This window comes from Sciurus vulgaris, assembly GCF_902686455.1.
Source record: "Sciurus vulgaris genome assembly, chromosome: 6".
Taxonomy (NCBI): Eukaryota; Metazoa; Chordata; class Mammalia; order Rodentia; family Sciuridae; genus Sciurus; species Sciurus vulgaris.
In genome coordinates this window covers 8,576,286-8,599,672 of record NC_136466.1, presented here as the reverse complement: position 1 = coordinate 8,599,672, position 23,387 = coordinate 8,576,286, and the positions used below count along the sequence as shown (strand labels likewise).

At 56.0% G+C, this 23,387-nt stretch overlaps 1 protein-coding gene across 2 annotated transcripts in view; it reads left to right on the top strand.

Moving 5' to 3' along the window:
* Nucleotides 1-18,039, top strand: part of ERGIC1 (endoplasmic reticulum-golgi intermediate compartment 1) — a 78,638-nt gene extending 60,599 nt beyond the window's left edge. For both annotated transcript variants that reach the window (XM_079145420.1, XM_079145419.1), the window contains 3 exons: nt 2,176-2,276; nt 5,561-5,683; nt 16,175-18,039. In XM_079145420.1, coding sequence (XP_079001546.1) covers nt 2,176-2,276; nt 5,561-5,683; nt 16,175-16,282 — 332 coding nt within the window. In that variant the 3' untranslated portion in view covers nt 16,283-18,039. The remainder of the gene's footprint in view (nt 1-2,175; nt 2,277-5,560; nt 5,684-16,174) is intronic.
* The last annotated feature ends 5,348 nt before the right edge of the window (nt 18,040-23,387 follow it).

Sequence of the window (23,387 nt, the reverse complement as noted above, 5' to 3'; positions counted from 1 at the left end):
CCCTGCTCTTCCCCCTCAAGGTGGTCAGTGACCCACCCTGGGAACAGTTCCCTAGGGCCACTCCCAAGCTGTTCTTAGGCAGAACCGCGTCCTGTATCGCCATCCCCACACGCACAAGGCTGGCCTAAGCACGGGGCTGGAGGTGCAGCGTGAGGTGGGACACCTGCCTCTCTGCCAGGCTTGGGCTCCACCCCAGCAAAAGAAAGTGTGGCTTCGAGCCCGTGCCGCTGGTGAGCTGCAGGGGAAACGGCGGTCGGGAGGAGGGCGCGGGCGGAAGAGGAGTCTGCAGGCTCCATGAAGGGCCGCTCAGTCAGGTGCCTGGGACCACCCTGCGCCTGCCTCCAGTGGGCTCTGGAAAGCTGCAGCCAAGCCTTGAACATGGCCCCTGCCTTGAGTTCTGCTCAGAGAGCCAGCCAAGGAAATAGCCAGGACAGCGGCTGGAGCTCTCAGGAGACAGGCTGCTAGGTCACTGTTCTTAGTGGGGGGAGAGGACGTCTGCGGGCTCACGTCCTGGGAGGCCCCGTCAGCGCCTGGGCAGTGAAGCATGCTGAGTACCCACTGTGTGCCAGACCCCAGGAGGGGTGCTAGGGCCACGGGGGTGGGTGGCAGATGCCGTGGACTTGGGTTTAGCGCCTTGGCCTCAGAAGACGGCCCTGACGCTCACTCCTGGACAGGCTGCGGATGTTCCTGTTGGGGGACACAGGCATACCATGCAGACCCAGGCTGCAGCGATCCCCGAGAGCGTGCCAGTCTCCTGGGGCAGGGGACGTGGGGCGACTGTGGTGTCTCCCTGTGATGCATGTTCCCTACAAACTCTAGCAAAAGCATCACAGGTCTGCTTTGGGTAAGGCGTCTGCTCCTTCAGATTTTAATGCTGTGAGCATTTGGGACGCCATATGTCCAAGGTGGTCTTGGGCCCCTGGTTTAAATGCAGAGGCTGAGACCCCTTGATCCACTGACTGGGCTCTTCGGGGGTGAGGTCCAGGGTTTGCCTTTCAATCCCAGGGCGTCCTGGTGCGCTGGGCCGAGAGCCATGGAACCCAGGTGGAACCGGGCTGTGCTCCCTGGACCCGGCTCCAAGGCCGCAGGGTGTTCGCCAGGTTTCTGTGGGATGAGCCGGATTCCGTTCCTTCCGGAGACTCAGTGGAGGCTGGGAGGAAGTGTGTCAGGCCAGGCCGCCTCCCCACCTCTCCCCATGAGTCCAGGAGCAGGACTGTGCCGAGCTGATGAGGCCAGGCTGGAACCCCAGGCCTGGACTTTCGTTGTCCTAGCTCTGTGGTTCAGACCTGGGGTGCTCGAAGCCAGCAGTAGCCTCTCCCAGCGTCCCAGAAAGCCCGGACTTTTCTCTCTCCCTGGTGAGATGAGCAGCTCAGGGCTGCCGTCTGCGGCCGGGTACTGGGTCTGGTTACCTCACGCTTCTCAGTAGCTGATTCATCTGCTCTCCATTCACGCTGGGCCAGGCAGGCTTCCGTGCTCTTCATTCATACAGTAAGCATCTGCCGCCATCCAGCCGCACCAGGCCTGCACAGGGCTCTGGGGACCGGCAGGAGCAAGGCAAGGTCCAGGTCCAGCCTGGTGGGGGAGGGGCCGGTTGTGTCAGAGCATTGCAAGGCTGAGGTGGCAGGATCCACAGCCAGTCGCTGACAAAGGGGAGAGAAATCAGCAGGTCTGATTGCCGTGGTTTCTGATTGGCAAGCTTTTTAAAAAACACTGAAACTCGGTTTGTTTTCAGAGTAAGACTGTTTAAGCCATGCCCAGAGTGAAATCGGGTCTTTCTCAAACCTGCCTTCCTCCCCAGAACCAGGCTGCTCAGAGTTTCCTGGGGATCCTTCTAGATGATTCTTACATGTGCCCACACATGTGAGAATGTCTCCTCCTGCCCCCGGTTCCAGAACATGCTGTACGCCCTGTTCTGCCCTTCGGTTCTTACTTAATTACACCTCTTGGAGAGGCTACCCTCCCAGCCCCCACCCCAGGGGCTGCCCTGCTGATAGACATTGGGCTGTTTCCAGAATTTTAATATCATGTACAACTCGAGAATATAGATCCTGAAGGGTGGAGTCTCCGGTCCCTGGTATCCAGGGGGAGACGGACAGGGGTCCTTGGTGGTGACCCTGGGGAGAGAGCCCCCTGCAGTGCCCGTGCCCTGCTTCATCTGGCCTGTGCTTCCCGCAGCCCTGGCCTCCCACGACTACATCCTGAAGATCGTGCCCACGGTTTACGAGGACAAGAGCGGCAAGCAGCGCTACTCCTACCAGTACACGGTGGCCAACAAGGTGCGTGGGTGGCGGCCGGCCGGCCGCGGTCGAGTGCGCCCTCTGCCGGCGGAGGGCGGAGGTGGCAGGTGACTGTGGCCCTGCAATTCTGCTGATCCTTTCAATCTTCTGGCGCTAGGGGACTGGGGTAAAGATGAAAGACCAGCCCTTGCCATTGGGTCGGTCTGAGGTCTGAGCCGGGGAGAAAATCTAACCAGGAGAGAGGGTGTGACCGTCTGAGGTTCCAGGTTTGCAGCTGCCTCCGGGGTCCTACCTCTACGCCTGCTCCTGCAGGCCCAGTACCTGACACATCAGCACTTTATCCAAACCTCCGGGGCTGGTAAATCACGCCGGGCTGGCTGTCGATTGATTGACTGTGGGATACTGGGGATGGCCCAGGACCCCAGAGCTCCCAGTCCTGGAGAGGTGGCAGATCCTGGCAGGAAGCAGAGATGGTGAGCTGGAGTGGGACGGGCTGACCTGACAGCGGGTGGCTTCCGTCCCAGACACCTTGGGGCCCCCAGAAATGACCTGCCAATGGGATACACATGCCCGAAGCCTGTTGGTTGAAATGCCAGCTGGGTGGGTGGGGCTTCCCCATTACCACCAGCACTCGCCTTTTCCTTCTGACCCAGGCCTGCCAAGCCCTTCGTGGGCCACGCATGGTTTAGCTCAGCCAGTAACAGTGAGCGTGGGCGCACGTGCCCTGTGTGCCCTGGGTGCTCAGCATGCGAAGCTCGGCCTCTCCCATCTTTCTCAAGCATCATGGCAGCTCTGATACTGGGACTGTGAATACCCCCTGTTTTCATACCTGCCCCCCCAGGCACCAAGAGGCGGTCAGGGAGCTCTGTAGTGGCCAAGGAGGGACTAGAACCTGGTTCTCCTTGGGCCCCAGAGCCTGGCCTCTTGATTCCATCACCCTCCTGGTCTGAAAAGGGGCTGGGATCTGTCCACCTGAGAGCTGCTGTTTGTTGGGGACTGAGGGTCCCTCTGCTCTGACCCACTGGAGAGGGACATTCTGAAGCAAGGCGTGGCCTGCTTCTTTTATTCACGGTTTCATGGCAGCGTCTGTCTTATTCTCGTTTCTGTTGCTATAACAAAATACCTGAGGCTGGACTGATGAAGAATAGAAGTTGATTTGGCTCATGGTTGCAGGCTGGGAGGTTCAGGAGCGTGGTGCTGGCATCTGCTCAGCATTTAGTGAGAATCTTCTTTCTGCATCAAAACGTGGCGGAGGGCATCACGTGGCGAGACAGAGCAAGCAAGCTCGCTGGGGTTTCTCTTCTTATAAAGCCACTGATGGCATTTGGGGCCCCGCCCTCCTGACCTCATCTAACCAGTTTACCTCCCAATGGTCTCAGTGATCTGAGGGACACGCTCAGTAGCAGCATCTCCTCTCCTTGTAACCCTCAAGTTCTGACAGCAGCTTACTGACGGAGAACATGGTAGTGGTCTGAGAAGGAAGAGCGTGAGCACTGGACCCCGCCCAGTCACTGCCAGCTGTGTGGCCGGGGACCTGCCATGTGAGCTCTGTGCCTTGGTTTACCTGTTTGTAAGATGGCAGCTGCACAGGACTGCCGTCTAGCGAGGCAGTGTGCAGAAGTGCTGAGTCACAGGGAAGGCTCTGGGTCAATGACACCTACTGTGGCTATATTTTGCTCCTTTTCTCTGTCCCTCAGCTCTGGCTGTGACCCAGACAGACACACGACCCCATCAGCTCTCCCCAGAGAAAGCTGCTTTTTTCTTGCTCCAGGCTCCTTCCCTGAAGGCTCTGGCAAGTGCCCAGGGCCAGAACAGCCTGCTCAGCGTGCTGTGCGCCTTTGGCCCCGGCCCGCCCTTGGCAGGGAGTCCAGGCCTCTCTCCCTTTGAGCAGTGTGAGATGCACAGCCCCCGTATCGGGGGCTGGGGGCACCCCGGCGTCAGTCTCCATTTGCTGTAGACCGTGGGAATCACCCAGAGATGCTCAGCACCCCAAGTGCCCAAACTGGAGAGAATCTGTGGGTTGTCATCCCAGGTCCCTGAGAGGTGAGATGGGGAAACCAAGGTCCCAAAGGACTGGCCCAAAGCCACGCGAGGTTCTGCCCCTGAGCACCCCTCTGGTCCTGGCTGTGCACATCTCAGGAGACCTGTGTCAGGGCAGGTGTCTGGCTCTCCAGGTCTGCAGTGTCCGGGACACCCGGGGTCTGCCTTCTCCCCAGGCTGCAGACTGAGACCCACTCTGGGAAAGGGGCTGCCTCCCGCCAGGGGCCCAGCAGCCTACACAGCTGAGGCGCCGGGCCCACCATTGCTGAATTAGCGAATGGCCTTTACGTGGCTCAGAAGTTCAAGGAGGCTGGGCTGGTGGCACACACTGCAGTCCCAGCGGCTTGGGGAGCTGAGGTAGGAGGATCAAGTTCAAAGCCAACCTGAGCACTTTAGCGAGGCTCTAAGCAACTCAGCGAGAACCTGTCTCTAAACAAAATATAAAAAGGGCTGGGGTGTGGCCCAGTGGTGGAGTGCCCCTGGATTCAATCCCCAATACGAAAAAAAAAGTTCAAGGAGGAAATAGGCCCTTCTCGCCACACGTCCTGCGTGGGCAAGGGGAAGGGTTTCCGTCAGAGGGATGAGCCAGGTGTAAATTAATCACAAGAAATCTATTTAATAGAAAAAAAATACCACAGGAGACAATAATGTTTTGAATCGGGGTGTGGTGGACTGAGCCATGTGAAGGATCTGGCTCTAGCAAAGATGGAAGAGCCCACCTTTCCTTTACTTACAGCCACACAGGTGAAAGGGGAACCGGGAGGCGCTTCTCCCTTGAGCAATGGGATGGGGCGGAGTTAAGGATGCCCTTTTGCGCCTCGGGTCTCACGGCACGTCTGGGATGTGCAGGTTCCTGGGTGGGCCACTGCGCAGAAGCCACGTACCCAGACCATCTGAGCCATCTCATGGCCCTCGGTTCCCGGGGCCAGGTTTCCGGGTCCGCTGGCTTGGCCAGGCCTGGTTGCATCTGCTAGTCATGGTGGCGCCCCTTGCTCCGACTGAGCCCCTGAAATCACTTTTCCTTTTAGGTCTCTGCTTTCAAAGTCATATTTCAATTCCAGTGCTGCTTCCAGGTCACAGGGTCGTTTCCCACAGCTTAAGGGTCAGAAATGCCCCTTGGGGCGCAGCTCACTTGGATGTGCTGAGCCCGGGGTCTAGAGAGGAGGCCTGGAGTCTGCTCCCCGGGGATGGGGAGTGCGCTCCCCAGGGCTCAGGGACCCTCTGCCGCCCACCTGCGGGCAGGTTCTCGCAGCTGATCCTCGCCTCCCCCGCGTCCCCTGCAGGAGTATGTTGCCTACAGCCACACGGGCCGCATCATCCCCGCCATCTGGTTCCGCTATGACCTCAGCCCCATCACAGTCAAGTACACGGAGAGACGGCAGCCGCTGTACAGGTTCATCACCACGGTGAGTGCCCGCCCTGCCCGGGCCGCCTTCCTGGGCAGCCGCCTCTGCTCCTGCGCCCCAGGACGTGGGGGATGGCCCGGGGCCACACAGGCTCCAAGAAGGGTGGCCCGGCAGATCTCCGTCCAGCTCCCAGGGTGCTGGCTCTCCAGGGGTTTTGTTTGTTTATTTTTTTATTTCTATATTTATCTTTGTGGAAATTATTCTTAGCAGAGTTTATCCTTTCCTGTGTAATTTTCTTTTCTTTTTTCTTTTTTTTTTTCCCTGGGGATTGAACCCAGGAGCACTTAACCTCTGAGCCACATCTGCAGCCCTTTTTGTATTTTATTTAGAGACAGGTTCTCACTGAGTTGCTTAGCCTCCTGCCTCAGCCTCCTGAGCTGCACCACCGCACCTGAGTTCTGTGCAGAATTCTCGGTGAAAACTCACACTCATTTTTTCATGTCATATTTCCAATCATAACTGCTCGTGGGGTCAGGTCTCCCTCCCCCTCCCTCCCTCCCTCATTTCCCTGCCATTGTCTCTGCCCTGTCCAGTCCCCACTGGGACAGCTCCAAGCTGTTGTCAGTTTTCTTATGTGCTGATTATTTCTAGTAAGTGTACAGTTTCTGGCCTCCCATCCAAAAGGTCCTTTTGGACAGAACATGAGGTCACAGTGACCTGCTTCAGACAAGAGGCTCAGGTGTTTGGGGAAGCTAGAGTCAGATGAGGAGGAAGAGATGGGTTGATTATTCCTGCCTCACAGATTTGGAAACTGAGTCCTAAAGGCAAGCACAGCATTGGAAGACCCTATCCTGTACCTCTTCAGATATACATAGGAAATATATATTTTTATTTTTTTTAAAGAGACAGCATCTCACTGTGTTCCCTGGGCTGATCCTAAACTCTGGGCTCAAGTGACCCTCTTATCTCAGCCTCCTGAGTAGCTAGGACTATAGGACGATATATGCCTGGCTTCATACTTTTAATAATGGTTCAAGGTCAGAGTCTAATCCTTGTGCTTTGGTTTTCTGCTGTGTCTGGGTCTGTATTAGTCAGAACTCTGACAGAACCTGTGGAGCTAGCTTGAGGGCTACTAGGCTTCAGGCATGGCTGGATCCAGGTACAAACATTGTCAGGAAGAGATCTCTATCTTGTGATCTGCTTTCCTCTGTACTGGTTTCATTCTCAAATAGAATTTGCTGACCAAAAAAGAAAAGAAAAAAAACAAAAAAAACCAAAACGCTTCCTCAGTAATTCCACCCACATCTCAGAAGGATAGAACTTTCATTGGCTCAGCTCAGACCCTGATGTCCTTGGAGCTTGGAAAATAGTCCTCTGCTTGGCCAACCAGAGTTCTTATCCCACCCTCGAGGCAGCGCCATTGAGACCACAAGGACAAATATTGTGACGGATGGAGCTCTTCAGGAGAAAACTCAGGGAGTGCAGATGGGTACCGGGAGGCAACGTGGTCAGAGGTCTGTGACAAGGTGTCGTCTTCTAACCTGTGAATGGAATCCATCCTTGCTCTTGCTGCTTCCCAGGAGACCTGGAGGCGAAGCTCTGTGCAGATGTAGGAAGCCGGTAGACACCAGGTGCCTGAGTCTGGCTTACGTAAACTTCAGAACAGCTCTCTGCCCTTCTTTGACTACATAGCAATGACAGACTTCATTCAACAAAGGGTACCCGTCGTAAAGATGAAACAGCACGTGAGCGGGGCAGATCCTTGCCACATGCCCGGAAGGGATCCACTTCAGGATCCGTATATGGGGAACTATGAATTAGTAGAAAAAGTCACACCACCAGAGAGAAGCATGGCGAGGAACCAGGATGTGGCGTTCTCTGGAAGTTGAAGAAACGAGATTCCAACCCCCAAGACCCAGGCCGACCCCTGCACACAGGTGACATGAGAAACCTGCCTCTCACTAGAGATGGGAGTGTGAAGCAGGGGCCCTGCATGCCAGTACTGCCCGGGTGAACTGTTACAGCCACCCTGGAGGGACATGCACGAGCCCTTCGACCCCCGTCAGGGGACTTGAGGGCGAATGATTTCACTAAGGTCCCACAGGCTAGCATACCCCAAGCGGTCTGGGTGCTGATAGGTGCTGATAGTTCTGCTCCAACTCCTAATACCCGGATTAGGCCAGGTGCCAGGGTACACGTGGGTGTCCCGGTGCATCCATGCAGGTGTGGCCTGCTGCACAGGGACCCTGGGCCTGCAGCACTGACGGTGGCAGAGAAGTCTCCCCTGCCTGCCGCTCTGCGTAGGTCTAAGGCTCCGCCACGTCCCCCGCCCATTTCTCACACACCGGGAGCAGCTGAGACGCTGGGCCTTTGGGTCACTCAGCAAATGGCTGAAGAGTGAAGCCACATCAGTTATACCTTCCGTGCAACTGGACTTTGCCACCTGGGCCTGTGCTGGGCAGGGACGGCTGAATGGTCATCACCCCTGCCCCGAGCCCCAGGACAGGTGTGTGAGCCCATGATCGCGGTTGCCTGCAGCGACGAGGGGTGGCACCAATCCTGCTGGAAACCCCAGCACGGGCCTCACGGGCAGGAGAGGGGGCACAGGGAAGGGGAATGTGCGCGGAGGCGCCCGGCCCCGCATCTTAGGAGACCTTTCCGTCTCTCACGTTGAAACTCCCCACAGGGTCAAGGTGAGCCACTGACCTTCCAAGAGCTGGTCTTTCCCCATAGCCACCTGGGAAGGTGCTCCTCCCTCATCCAGAAACGGACCTCTCCATGACTCCTGTCCCCCTCCTTGCCCAGCCACCAGCCTGTCCCCCACTCCTGCACCCTCCACCTCCACTGGACTGTGGGCCCGTGAAGCCTGGGCCTGGGGCCATGCTGCCCCGGGCACCTCCTGACAGTGCTCGTTGGCCTAGTGGTTTCGGGAGGCCCCAGGCTGTCATCTTGGTTGCCAGAGCAACCATGGGGTCAGCCTGATGAGCCAGCCAGTGTCCCTGGCAGATGGTGTCATTGTGGAGTGTCTGCTGTCCCGGGCAGCAGATGCTGGGGACGTGTGCACGCGTGCTCCCAGGAGCCTGGGGGCGGGAGGGGCAGGGATGGAGGAGACACCTGCTTTCCCCCTTCCTCCCTGTTCAAAGCAAACACTTGCATGTGGAGCCACTGGGTCCAAGTGGGGCCTCTGCAAATAGCCCCCGGACGGGCTGCTGATGGAGAGGGCTTAGGCCAGGGTGTCCTCCTGTGGTGGCTGCGGGGGCAGGAACAGCTGTGGGTGCTGGAAGAGGGGCAGGGCCCTGGGACACGAGCTCCCTGGTACCGAGTGCCTGGCTGGCCTGGGCGTCCCGGGCTGATCGTGGAGGCCTTGCTGGTCCCGCCGGGCCTTCCTCCACGGCTGCTCTCTCTGCACCCCCGGGGCGCTGCGCGCACCTTCACTCCGTGTCCTACAGAAAATCCCGCCACCAAAGGAAGAAAGAGATCGGATTTGAGACACGCGAGTGTCTCCCTCCCACACACACACTTGTCCCCTGCACCTGCTGGGCCCCTTCTCGAGATGGCTACAGTGGGCTGTGCTGACAGATCGGAGGGCTCTGGAGGGGTCGGATCCCTTGGCTCCCGTGGTTTGTTTTATTTTGGGGGAACACCCAGAAGTCAAAAAGTACCATGTGGGGCTGGTGTGGCTGACAGTTGTGGCCCACCGAAAAGCACCAGATGCCACTCACGTGCTTGTCGAACGGCACTCGGCACCTGGCGTTCCTGCAGAGCCGCGCGAGGGCCCGGGATGGCGGGCTCTGCTGGAGTAAGCCCCGCCAGGCTTTAGATGGCACTCGGTGGTGGCCAGGTCCCACGATGGCCTCAGGCCTGATTTTCTGTGTCCCCCGCATCCAGCATTGGGTTGGCCTAGACACAGGTGCCCGCAAATATACAAGAGACAGCTGCTTAAAGAAGTAGCTACGGAGTGCCCTTATTAGATACCTACTATATGCAGGTGGTTTACAAGATTCCCTTTAGGCTCCCAGTCACCCTCCAGGAAGATGGCGCTGTCCGCCTTTCACGTGATTTCAGCGGAAGCTCGGAGGGTGCCGAGGTGCATCCAGGGCCACCGTGAAGAAGCTGCTGTCCGCTGGAGGCTGGCTGGCTTCCCAACTGGTTCTCTTTGCTGCTTCTCTTTGGGTTTCTATGTGCATTTGCCAGAAACAAACGGTAGCAGGAGAGGGAGGCAGCAGGAGCAGTGGCCCGAGAACTGAGCAGACTGACTCAGACCGAGGAGGAGGCCGGGGAGCAGCTAGTGGTAGAGCAGTGCCCCGGCCACCGCCAGGCCCCGGTTCCATTCCAAGCACGTAGGAGACAAACGAGGTGTCAGCCACCACGGCGTGCGAGTTGAGAGAAGACCACAGTGACCCTGAAATGGGCACAGCCTCCATTCTGTCCTCTGCCTGTCACTCTCCCAGGACCCTGAGCACCAGGAAGCTGGTCTCAACCCTCTGCTCTCCAGACCTGGCACGGTGCAGGCAGATCAGACACAGGTTATAAAAGATCCGCCAGATGGAGGATGTGCTGGCTCTTCCTCTCCAAGGTGGTCGCTGTCGTCTGAGGAATAGAACGAAACCCGAGTCGGAGCTCATGGATTCGCACCTGCAGCTGCGCGCAGTCTTTGGTTTAGATCCTGCTGGGGTACCTGAGCTAAGCCAGATCTCACCGCAGGTGTGAATTGGGGACAGGCTGATCCAACTGGGCCTGGACAGGGTCGGAGCCCCTGGTGTGGCTTTTCTAGGCTGGGTTCTGAGGTGTAAGGGGAACGTAGGAGAGTGGGCTCCACCTTACAAACGGCTTGTTTTTAAATTCGTGCAGCTGCTTATTTCATAAGCTGCAGTTGGGGTCCCTCACTTCAGGGTATTCAAAATGCAACCATCTTTCTCACAGAAAGCGAGCCTCGTGTAGAAGCCCTCCACGTGGGGAGAGGACTGAGGGGTCTGCGTGGGAGTGAGCCCGGGGAGTGGAACAGGGACAGCAGCACCCCCGGCACCCCTGATGACCTGGTCTGCTTTGGTAGTTCTGTGACCTTGGGCCAGCTGGTCCTCTCTGGCCTCCAGCCTCATCTGTGAGATGGAGGCACCTAGCAGTTACAAGGACTGAATAAGGAGGCCAGGAGGCAGGGCCACCGTGGTCCTGTACACAGTGGTGCTCAACCAAGGAGTTTGGAGGAGGGGTGGGTATTTTGCAGCTGAAGACATTATAAAAGTGGCAGAGAGGGGACCCCACTGTCCCCACTGGGCAAGGGCTGAAGGCAAGGGGTCTGGCAGGGTGACCGAGTGGGCAGAGTCCCCCCACCAGCCCATCGCCAGCCTCCTTCCTTGACGGTCCCCTGCTGCCCACGACCGGGTGTTCTCATCCGAGGCTCCAGCCAGTCTGCCGCCGGCAGCATCCAAGGGGACGCGGGCTTGTTATTTATCTCCTCAGACGCTGCCTCTGCCCCAGGCTTTGAAAGCTACACTGACTGGTGGGACCCGGAATGAGCAGTTCCTGGCACTTACGTCACACCCCAGCTGGAGGCAGACCCCTCGGTGCCGATGGGGGAAACTGAGGCTCAGGGGCACCAGCCTGGCCCTCCAGCGGGGTCTCGCGGGCTACAGGAAGGGTAGGCCCACGCCGCTCCTCCAGAGCCGGCGAGGCACGGGGCGCGAGGGGAGGCAACTGGGCAGGGGTCTGCAGTGTGGCAGCCCGGCCGCGGTTGACACGCCCTCCGTGGGCAAGGAGCCGACCAAAGCTCCGCCTTCCAAGCCAGGCCAGCGCCGCTCCCGCCTGGGGCGCCTGCACCCCAGCCCTCGCCAAAGTCACACCCGAGTTACTGAGCCCACCTCCTCCTCGCCACCTTGCAAGGCCGAGGGAGGCCCCAGGGCAGGTCCAGGGCGCACCACGGATGACCTCCGATGGGTGGCCGCACGTGGCGCCTCCACGTTCACAGGGCCTGGACGTCCACCTGGCAGAGGTGGCCCTTCTGGCTCAACAGCCCCTCACCTGTCCCCAGCCCGCTAGCCCCCACATGAGGGGCTGAGAGAACGGGCCACCCCAGCCCCACCGCCCCGAGAGGTGCTGGGAGCCACGGAGGCACAGAGCTCCGGGTGAGAGGGTCCAAGCCCGGCCGTCTCCATGACAGCAGGGCCCGGGCTGGCCTTCCCGGGCTCAGGGTCTGGCAGCACCCAGATAGGTGGGCAGAGGGTGCCCCCTGCCTGCCGGTCCCGAGTCCCCATTACCTGCCTTGGCCTCAGCATAGCCCCCCAGCTCCAGCCGGCACCTCAGCCAGAGAGAGGGTCACTGCTGTCCCGCCCTGTCCTCCCCAGAGCCACCGTCCCTTCATTCGCTCCCTCTCTTCAACTCCCAAGGTGTTTTTTGCAGAGTGACAGCGGTCAAGGCAGGTGTGGCTTTCTAGCTTTAAGGATGACAATGCTAGCTGGGGGTGGTGGCACACGCCTGTGAGCCCAGCGATTTTGGAGGCTGAGGCAGGAGGATCACAAGTTTGAGGCCAGTATCAGCAACTTCATGAGGCCCTAAGGAACTTCGTGAGACCTGTCTCAAAACAAAAAAAATAAAATAAAAAGGACTGGGGATGTGGCTCCCTGGTTAAATAGCCCTGGGTTCAATCCCCAGTACCAAAATTTAAACTTTAACTCAGAGGCCCAGAGTTAGCAAGCAGCATCCATGACTCATTCCCCAGAGGCTGGGTCCTCTCTGCTGCACAGCAAGGAGGCCCCCAGTGGGCTCCCCAGTCCTTGTCTCTCCCCACCCTCTGCACCCTTAGCAAGGCCCGTTCCCTGGCTCTTCTGTGTGCAGAAGGCTGAGGGTCGTGGGGGTGATCTGCGTTTCTGCTCATGGGGGTCCCGCCCCCTCTCAGGCCAGGGAGATGCCAAGTCGCCACCTCCCTCTGCCGCAGCCCCCCTCAAGTCTAGCATCAGGCCCGGGGGTTCGTTCCTCCCACACCAGCTGAGGCAGCATGCACAGGGCCTGCTGCCTGGCCGCCCGGCATGGTGCTCCCACCCGTGGCAGGCACTGCCCCAAGGGAAGAGCGGTGGCCACGACTGACCAGGTGCGCTTACACCTGGTGCCGGGGCTTCTGGGTCCTCCCATGTGTCAGAATCGGGGAGCTGCAGGGCCCGGAGGCTTCACCCGCGCCGGCCGCTCGCTGCCTACAGGGTGAGCGTGGCCGGGCAGGGAAGCGCAGGCTGCCTGTGCTTCGCAATGGTGCCAGCCCCCAGACAGCCACAGTCCAGACACTTAAAGGAATATTCAGACACGAACACGGTCACGAGTCGTTAAATGACTTTCGTCACAGTATATTGTTAGCCTTGTTCTGTTATTATTTATTGTTAATCTCTTGCCGTGCCTAGTTTATAAATCTGACTCATAGATATGAATGTATAGGGAAAAAACCAGTATGTTTAGGGTTTGGGACCATCCGTGGCTTCAGGCATCCCCGTGGTCTTGGCAGCAGGGCGTGGCAGCCTGGGGCAGGCCTGCAACCTCAGCTGTGAGGAAGCCCCTAGGATGTGCCAGGATCCCCCACCCCCCTTGGCTGCCCAGGGACCAGCCCTGCCACAGAAGCAGGGTGCCAGGGACATTGCTCAGTTGTGACATCAGTGGCTACACAGGGAGCTCACCGCAGGGTCCCCCTTAGCCTTGAGACTGGCGGGGCCAGGTGCTTAGCAGCCCCCGTGGCCCCAGGGCCTCAGTTTCCGCAGGCTGGATTCCAGCACGTGTGCTGCGGCCCTCCACTCGGCCAGCCCCATGGAAGAAGGCATCCGAGCCGGTGCCAGGTGTGTGTGAGTCATGGGCACTTGGGCTCAAACTGTGGCAATGAATGCAGATGGGGGGGCGTGTGGTTATTTTTTGCTTTTTTTCTCTTTGCACTTAAGTCACATTTTCCTATCCTCTGATCCAAGCTCTAAAAGCATTTTGTGGTATAAAATCTCCCATCATCTGATCCACTCCACCGAAATAAAACCAGCTCCCCTGCCGTCACTTTCCCTTAAGAGAGCTCCTGCGTCATGCTCCCAGGCTGGCGGAGCGGCTGGCCCACTCAGAGACACTTCAGCACAATCCCCGCGGCCTCTTCACTCCCTGGGGGGCTGCTCCAGTTCCTGGGCTGTTATTCCTGGAATGTCAGCTGCCCCACCTACCAGCCATCCACACAGACCTCCTGTCTGTCTTGGGCCTTGTGAGCCTCTACTGAGCTCATCTCACGGAAATAGCACTTAAAAACAAACACGGCTCCATGTGCCCTTCCCTCTGCCTGCCACTCCGGCCTCCACCACGCGGCACGGTGGATCTGTTAAGTGCTGCCGTCTTTCGGAGCCCTGCAGGGTTGCCCGTCAGTCACTGGATGTCCACCCTCCGTGCCCCCAGAGAGACTCAAAGGTTGCCTTCTTCGGAGACCTATAGTCATTTAAACGTCCTTACACGTGACATGGGGAAACAGGTGGGACTTGGGAGGCAGGCAGACATGCAGTGTGACCTTGAACAAGCTGTTTCCCTCCCTGAGCCCCAGGAGTACAGCAGTGCAGAGCCCCGCGGGAGGGGGGCTGAAGTGTCCCTGCCGACCTCAGGTGCATGGGTGGCACTGGTCCTTCTGAGTGGCATGAAGTAGGTGCTGAAGAGACATTTGAATTTTTTTGCAGGCCAGATGTGGTGCACAACTGTGATCCCAGCTACTGGGGAGGCTGAGGCAGGAGGATCTCAAGTTCCAGGCTAGTCTGAGGATGTTGGGGAGACAGTGTCCTGAAGTAGAAAGGACTGGGGTGTGGCTCAGTGGTGGTGAGCCCCTGGTCCAACCCTGCAGCCTGCCTGCAGACCTTCTGTGACCTCCTTCCACCTTCTGTCCTCTGTGTCTCAGTTCCATGTCATGAGAAAGCAATTTTTAGATCATGAAATCTTCAGCTGGGCTGTAGATGGTGGAACGTGTGTACAGCATGTGCAGACGCTCCTCAGTTCATGGTGGGGTCATGTTCCAATAACCCTGCTGCAAGTTGAAAATATCGGATCAAAAGTGCATTTAATAATCAGGCGTGGTGGTGCACCCCTGTAATCCTAGTGACTTGGGAGGCTGAGGCAGGAGGATGGCAAGTTCAAGGCCAGCCTGGGCAACTTAGCAAGACCCTGCCTCAAAATACAAAAATAGAAAGGTAGCTCAGTGGTAAAGAGCGTCTGGGTTCAATCCACAGTGCCGAAAAGAAAAAGTTACATTCATACTCATGACCCGCCCAGCACTGGAACAGCCCAGCTGCCTCCACCGTGCCCGAACGCCTCTAATAGCCTGCACAGGAAGCCGCATCTCAGGCCATTTTCTGCTGAAGCCCTGGACTGACTGTCTCGTGGAATCGCCAAAGCCGTTTGCGTGGACACGCTTTCGCACCGTGATGAGGTCCAACCACCCCAAGTTGAACCCTTGCTGGGGACAGTGTTGTATTTTAGCCAGCTGGGGCATTTCTTGTCTGAGATGCAAGAGGGTGTCACACTAGGAGCGCAGGCCTCTGCACCTGGAACCCCAGCCCAGGCACTTGGAGTGGCATCGCACTGGTGCACCAGGGTCTCTGCCTGTTCCCTGGCTGTACAGTAGGCGTAAGGACAGCACCAGCACCCAGGGTGACCTGGGATTCACTGAGGTCGTGGGCCTGCCTGGCACAGGGAAGGCGCTGTCAGCACCGCCTGCTCTGCTGTGGGCTCACGATGTGCCGGCAGGTTAGGAAGTACAGACTGCGGGCTGCGTTCTCATCTGCCCCTTCTACCTCTGCTCTCTATCCGGGGACATTTGACCTCCAGGGGACATTTGGCAATATTTGGAGACACTTTGCTTGTCACAACAAGGAGGAGCATAGCGGCAGGGGTGCTGCTGGGCACCTTCTGGTGCACAGACAGCCCCCCAGTGATGAGTGCCCGTGGGCAAAGGCAGGAGGCGGGAGCCACATGTCCTGGGTCAGCACTCCGAGGCCCTCAGAGGCTCTCTCCCCTGCAGGGCCTGCCTGGGGCCGACTTGCTGCCCCGCTGAGACGGCACAGGCTTCCACGAGTGTGAGGTTTGTTCCCAGGTCTCGCTGCCACCCAGCCCTGTGGCAGACCCAGGCTTGGTCACAGGATTGCCACTTCCTGGCTGTGGCCCTTCATCTGAAACTGAGATCATAAATAGCCAGTCAACACTGAGTGGCCGTGAGGCGCTCGGGCTCCTGGGCGCAGACGTGCCTGTGTTCAGGTCACTGCTCTGCTACTTAGTGATCTTGGAAGTGACCTGGCTGATCCGTGGCTTCCTCACCTGTGAATTGGCCTAATGATTCCTCAGGAGGGGGACCTGTGGGAATCAAGGAAGCGGATGTGGCACTCAGTGCTTTCGTGATTAGTATTAAATTCACCGTCTGACAAGTGGTTCTCTGGGAGCCCAGGGTGCTCGGCCTGGACCCTGTGGGTGAGTGTCCCGGGCCACGCGTTGCAGAGCTTGGGACGCGGGAGGGGCCTGGCCCGGCGCTGCCTGCAGCGCTGGCCTCTGACACACAACCCCCTCTTTCAGATCTGTGCCATTATCGGCGGGACCTTCACTGTGGCCGGCATTCTGGACTCCTGCATCTTCACAGCCTCGGAGGCCTGGAAGAAGATCCAGCTGGGCAAGATGCATTGACACCACCCAGCCGACGGCCGAGGAGCCCGGGGACTGCCAGCCCTGCCTCCGTCGCCCTGGCTCCTGCAGCTGTCCCTGACCCCGGGTCTGGCTGCACCCCGCGTGCATGCGCACGCGGGGTCTGGGGGGAGGCGGGCGAGGCTCGGGTCCCGCAGCTACCTCTCTTCCCCGTGTTCAACTTCAGATAAATCACACTGCCTACCGTTGTGGCGTTCCTTTCCCGGGGAGCTCCAAGACCAGAGCCAGGCCAGGGGGATGCTCCCAAGATGCTGGGGTACCCTCCTGGGAGGGCTGCAGTCCCTTGCCTCTTAGGGAACAGTCCAGCATCCCCACTGGCCAGCTGCCATCCAGGCTTTGACAATCCCGCAGCCCCTGCCATCTGGACACACTGATTACCTGGTGTCTCCTAGGCAGCCATCCTGGGCTCTCAGCTTTGGGACCAGCCTGCCCAGAAGTCCTCCCGGCTGCACCATCAACCCAGAATGACCCTTCCCAGGCAAGCCGCTGAGATGGCGCTGTAGCCAAAACTCCCACTTCTGCCCTCCCTGCCTGCCCGCCCCCAGCCCAGGCCTCGGGTCTTCACCCCACCCGTCCTGTTCTTCCAAGAAGCAGTGGTGGGTCTCAGCTCTGCCCACTGGTCACCAGGCAGTTCGCAGACTCCCTTCCCCTCTGTCCTAGTCCCTCTGAACCTCCCACCGCTGTGCCTCGGCCTCTGTGCTGTGTGGCAAGGGCATTTGTTGGTGGAGGGGCTGGTTCCCCCTGCCAGGCGTCCCCACGGCTCAGTGGTAGGGGGTCTTGTGACTGGAAGTTGCCCTTGGAAAGCTGATAACATGGTTCATGCACTTACGTCCAGATGGAAGCATCCCTCCCTGTCATCCTCAAACAAGGACACCTTGGCCTCTGCCAGACAGCCGCCTCTGCTCCAGAGGCCTTAGCTGCGGGGAACAGAGCAAAGCAGCCCTTCTCCGCCCTTTAGGCCTCCACTTCTGGGGCTCCCCAGAGTTCGGGTACTTGGACCTCTTCGGCCCTGTCCTGGCCATCGGCTGCCCACATCCCACCATGTTCCTAGCCCTGAGGTTGCCCAGTTCCCTCACTTGCTCCTGGGGTGGTTCCTACCCTGTGCTCCCCTATCCTTCCCTTTGGGTCCTGAAAGGGAAGGCCAGTGGTCCAGCATGAGTTCCACCCAGGGAATTCCAGCTCTGCCCTCGTGTCGAGAGCCCTGCCTGCTTTCTGTGTATGGAGATTGTTCACATACTTTTGTAATGAAGGGGGAGTTTCCAGTAGAAGGATTTTTAAAATTATCTATATGGATAGCTCAAGTCTCTGCCATTTGTAATTTTTGGCTCCGAATTCCAATGAGCAAAGTTTCCCCTTTTGCATATGAGTTGACTGATGTGCGTGCAAGCTGCCCTTGGTTATTTCTGTTGTCCGCGGCCACTTGGGTGGATTTTTTTTTTTAACATTCCATTCCCAGTTACAGAAAGGAAAGGAATCCCTTTGGTGTGTGGATCCATGTGCCCCACAGAGGACTAGGGCGGGCGGGTGGGAGAGGCGGGGCATGCGCCTGAGTTGAAATCCCACTTTTATGCATTTTAAAAAAAAAGGCTGAGGACCTAGGGGATGTCAGTTTCCTATGGAAGGTCAGTTTCCTCTGACCTTTTATTCTTATAAACAAAATCTCAAGGGAAAAAAAAAATGTTTTCTTTCCCCATTCATAGGGTTCAAATAGATTATTAAAAGGCTGATTTTCAGAAGTACTGCTGTGGGATTCTTCTTTAAAAAACAAAACAAAACATACTTTTAGTTGTAGGTGGACACAATACCTTTGTTTTTTACTTCCTTTCCTGTGGTGCTGGGCTGGAACCAGCCGCTGAGCCCCGCCAGCCCTGCGGTGGGAGGCGTGCTGCCTTGGTTGGGGCCCGGCGCCCGGAGGAGCCGGAAGCAGTCAGAGGGAATTCCACCCGGGAGGGCAGAGCCGGAAAGGCTGAAAAGAAGGTCTTTCCGGGAAGCAAGAGGGACCACTTGCCTTGAAGCACTTCCTGTCACCTCTGCCCTGGCCTTATCATGCCTGTAGAGGGGGCTTGAAGAGCCCTAGAAAAGAGGCTCATGTGACCGTGGGACCACTGGCGCCCCAGTTCTGTTTATTGACTACCGAGGAGAGCGTGGTGTCCGGGGGCCTGCAGGCCGGGCAGCTGTTGTTCAACGCCTACAGACCTGACACTTGCACACTTGTAGGACCCAGGTTATGTGTATTTATCCAAAAGAAAAAATTCATGTCCCCCACGAGGATGTAAGCACTAGGTCCTCTTTCTTTTTTTTGGCAGTGCTGGGGTTGGCCTTGGGCTTCCGGCATGCAGGCAACTGCTCTACCCCGAGGTGCCACGGCCCCCAGCTCCTCTTAGGCACAGCTCAACATTGTAGTTACATTCCGTGTTGGGCATTCTGCAGCAAGACAATAAAACAAGCTGCGTGCAATGGTGCACGCCTGAAATCCCCGCGGCTCAGGAGGCTGAGGCAGGAGGATCGGGAGTTCAAAGCCAACCTCAGCAACTTAGCAAGGCCCTAAGCAACTCAGGGAGACCCTGTCTCTAGATAAAATATAAAAAAGTGCTGGGGATGTGAGTCAGCACCCCTAGGCTCAATCCCTGGTACCAAAAGAAAAAGACGCTATAACAGGACAGAGGGGGAGAAGATCTGTAAGGTAAAGATCCCTGGGAGCAAGCCACTCCTGTATTCCTGCAGAATGCTCCTGGGTCTGCTGCTATGTACTAGCAGGTCCTGCTTCCAGGCCTCCGAAGCCTCGTAAGAACAGCACTGACCTATAGAAACACTGTAGGGACAACTTGGGCTTCAAGAAATGCACCAGGAGACAGTCGGTCTGCAGAAACTGCCTTACAAACCCTCCCTTGCTTGCTCTTCTAGCCCTTCTGATACTTGAGTTATTGGGACACCCAAAGCTGGCGGGCTAGCCTAGCGCGCCCACCCAGCCGTCAGCTGTGTGTTCCCAGACCCCCACCTGTCACGATGTGATTCGTGAAATCTCAGTTAAGTCAATGAAATGCAATTGAAAAGGGACCTCATGAAACCGAGCTGAGTGCTCTGCAGAGACTTTGGTGTGTTTGTCACCTCTGGTCCAAACGCCCCCAAGCTACATGCAAACAGGACTGTGGTAAAGACCTGAGGTCGATATCTGCTAAGTGCCCAAGGTCTCACTCCACCTTAGAGAAACCAGACCCTGGAATTCTGGCTTATGCTGAGACCCGGTTTTTCCCGGGAAAATGAAGAGCTATCGGGATTTCTCGAAGAGTGGAAAGATCGGTGATCGTGTTTTAAGTCAACAGCCAGCACTGAAGGGATCGAAGTCATTTTTAGGATTTCTCCTTTCAATAAACTTTTCCGATTATCTAACCACATGTGGATCACAGTGGCCCCTGTAGGATTCTGAGTGCAGATTACCGAGCAAACCCATAGAAGGGTGGGTCAGGGCGGGAGCTGGGAGTCTGAGCAGGAAAGGCTTCTGGGAGATGTCAGTGGAGAGGGGCGTCCCAGGAAGAAAGCCCCGCAGCCGGGCTGGGGGGGTCTCAGGGGGTGCTGGGAAGCAGTAGGTGCAGCGATGGGGCTCTTAAGTGGGAACTGCGCTTGGTTTTTATTCCTACATGTCGCATGTGATTTTTTTTTCCTGCCTGCAACAATGTGACAGCCCCTGGGGGTCCTCATCCCTTCTTAAGAAACTGGTTTTAGGGCTGGAGCGTAGTTCAGGGGTACAGCATGTGCTTCATGCTGGGTTCCAACCCCAGCACCAAAAACAAAACAAAAGTAACTGCTTCCTAATTCCAGAAGGTTCCTTTGCTGCCACAGCAGATAGACACAGCAGTTCAAGAACAGGAAAGGGGAAAAGCAGGTAAGAGAGCATTCGAGGATGTCACTCTCCCACCCCAGCAGCTGCCTCCTGCCAGCTCTGAGGTGGCCAGGTGCTGTTTCTCCCTCCCTCAGGCCTGGTGTGCTGCAGATCTCGGGACCCAGTGACTCCTTGGGCCTGCTGTCTTACAGATGGGAGTTACTGCCTTTTTAGGAAGGAAGAAACAGAGAGGCTTACCAGCTTGCCCTGGTCACACAGCCAGCAGGTGATAAAGATGGAATCCCAGCCCGGGTCTGCCTGACTCCAGGGTGAAGGATTATGTGGTCCTGCCTCAGATGCAAGATCTGACTTCTATCAAAAAGGAGAACTGGAATGGGGAGGGGCTCAGAGAGGAGGAGCTTCTGTTTCTTCCTTGAAAACAACCTGTGAAGAGAATCTAAATTGCATGGGCAGGCGGGCCTTCTAAAAAATTTGAAACCCTTAAATTGTGATTTTGTGTATGTGTATTCTGGGGATGGCACCCAGTACCTCATGCATGCTAGGCAAGTGCTCTGTCTCTGAGCCACGTTTCCCAGCCCTTAAAATGTGATGCAAATTATACAAATAACACGTTCTTAAGCCCCCTCTAGGAAAGAGAGAAAATAGTGTGAAGTTTAAAAAGGAGAAATTAAAATCATCCATAATCCCACTAAGGAGAGGCGATCATTTTAGAGATGCCTTTCTGTAAACAGTGGGGTCATCCTGTTCATATCATTTTGTAGTTTCCTTTGGTCTTCATTTAATAGACATCCAATATACCCAAAGGACTTAAAAACAGCATACGACAGTGACAGCCACATCCACATCTACAGCAACTCAACTCGCAAAGGCCAAGGTATGGAAACAGGGCTTAAGTGCCCTTCCACAGATGCATGGATAAAGAAAATGTGCTACATATACACAATGGAATATTACTCAGCCATAAAGAAAAATGAAATTATGGCATTTGCTGGTAAATGAATGGAATTGGAGACTATCATGCTAAATGAAGTCAGCCAATCCCAAAAACCAAAGGCCAAATGTTCTCTTTGATTTGTGAATGCTAACCCAAAAAAGGGAGGTTGGGAGGAGAATAATAGAAATTCATTGGATTAGACAAAGGGAAGGGGGAGAATAGGAAAGACAGTAAAATTAATCGATCATAACTTTCCTAGCCTTCTATTTGTATACATGACCAGGGTGACTCCATATCTCCATATCATATACAACCACAAGAGTGGGATCCTAAATAGAGTAAGTTATACTTTATGTATGTATAATCTGCCAAAATAGCCATCTACCCAGGTCAATAGATATGGTCTCCTCCCTCCCTCCCTCTCCCTCCCTCCCTCCCTCCCTCCCTTTCTCTCTCTCTCTCTCTCTCTCTCTCTCTCTCTCTCTCTCTCTCTCTCTCTCTTTCTCTCTCTCTCTCTCCTTTTATGTGTCTGTGGTGATGGGGATTGAACGCAGGGCCTAGTACATGCTAGGCAACTGCTCTACCCCAACCTTATATCTTATTATTTTCTTTATTGTCTACAAGATATCAGTAACCAGCCAGGTGCAGTGGCACATGTCTGCAGGCTGAGGCCGGAGAATTGCAAGTTCAACATCAGTCTCAGCAACTTAGCGAGGCCCTAAGCAATTTAGTGAAAACTTCTCTCAAAATGAAAAATAAGAAGGGTTGGGGATATGGCTCAGTGAATAAGCACCCCTGGGTTCAATCCCCGGTACAAAAAACCCCAAAGTATCAATAATCAATAACTGTATAATGAAGTTATCAATAACCATGACGAGCATCTAATGGCAGATCATGTTCATTCTTTGCTCCCATCTCACTCAGAGCCTCAGTTTTCTCACCTGTAGAGGGATAATTCGGAGGACTTTTTAACAGATGAAATAAGGTCATGTTTGTAACCCTGTTGGCACTATGCCTTACAGTGAATCTGCAGCCTCTTAAGGTCAGCCATCTCCATGCATCCATTCAACAAATATGTTCCACCATTTGTTACATTCTGTATGCCAAGGGATTATGCTAACTGTCATTTAATCCTGACCCCAAACCAAAGAGATAAGTAGTATTGTTATTCCTGTTTTTCATACCAGGCAAGTGAGTGACCGAGAGGCCGATATCTAAAGCCACAGAGTCAGCAAGCAGAAATTCAGATGCCAAGGCTCATGTTCTCCCCACCTGTGCCTCTGAGAGATGAAACTCTTCACTGGGCATTTGCTCTGTGTTGCTGCTGGGGCTTCTCTATACCAAGCCCTCTGCATGTTTGCACAGTGGGTGGGAAGTGAGGCAGTAGCTGGTCCCACTGCACCATTACTGGCCCAGCCTCAGGCTCTTATCATCGAGTGATGGCACTGCACCTGTTTTAATTTTACTGAGCTACACAGCTGCTACAGAAATGCCGCTCCTGCCCTGGTTGATCATGGATCCTCCCTGACTATCTCAGGTTGTCAGGATCTGTCCTCGCATGTCTCCCTTCTTCAGTGAGTCTCTGTGCTTCTTGGAAGCAGGAATCAGATCTCAGTCCTCCCCGGATCTCTTTGATCAAGCTGTATACTTGGCTCCATGTAGGAATCAAATAAACAAATAAGCAAATGAGCGAACATGCGAGCAAATGAGTAGGTGAATGACAATACATGAATGGGCCTTTTGGAGTCAGGGAGTGATTGCCTGGACTGGTGGGAAGTGGGGGTCCTAAGGGCTGTTCTGAGAAGAGACCCAGCCCCTGCTGCAGAGTTGCCTATGCAGAGTCTCCCTTTCTTCGGACTGCCTGGCCCCAACCTCCTAATCCTTGCAACCTGGTCACATAGCCAATGGCATTTCAGTTAACTATTGTCTCAACAATTTTAACACTGCTTATTCTGCTGCCCCCGCTTCTGAAGACACTCAGGTGTGGTCTTCCTCCAAAGATCTCCAACATTGACTGCAAAGGTCTGAGATCAAACCCAAATAGGACCCAGAAAGTCCAAGGACCCACCCCAGATGCCCTAGTGGACCAAGAGTACTGGTACATACTGGTGTCTAACAATTACATTACCATGGCTTAGGAACACTGGCAAACTGGAAACGTGCCCAGCACCAGCCTCAGCGTGGCTATTCAACTCTGGGCAAGACTTCTTCCGTTGTGAATTTTAGGATCCCCATCTGTCAACTGAGCACTACGAACTCATATTGGGCCTCTGGTAAAGCAGTTCAGTGGTTATCGAGTGAATGGATACGTG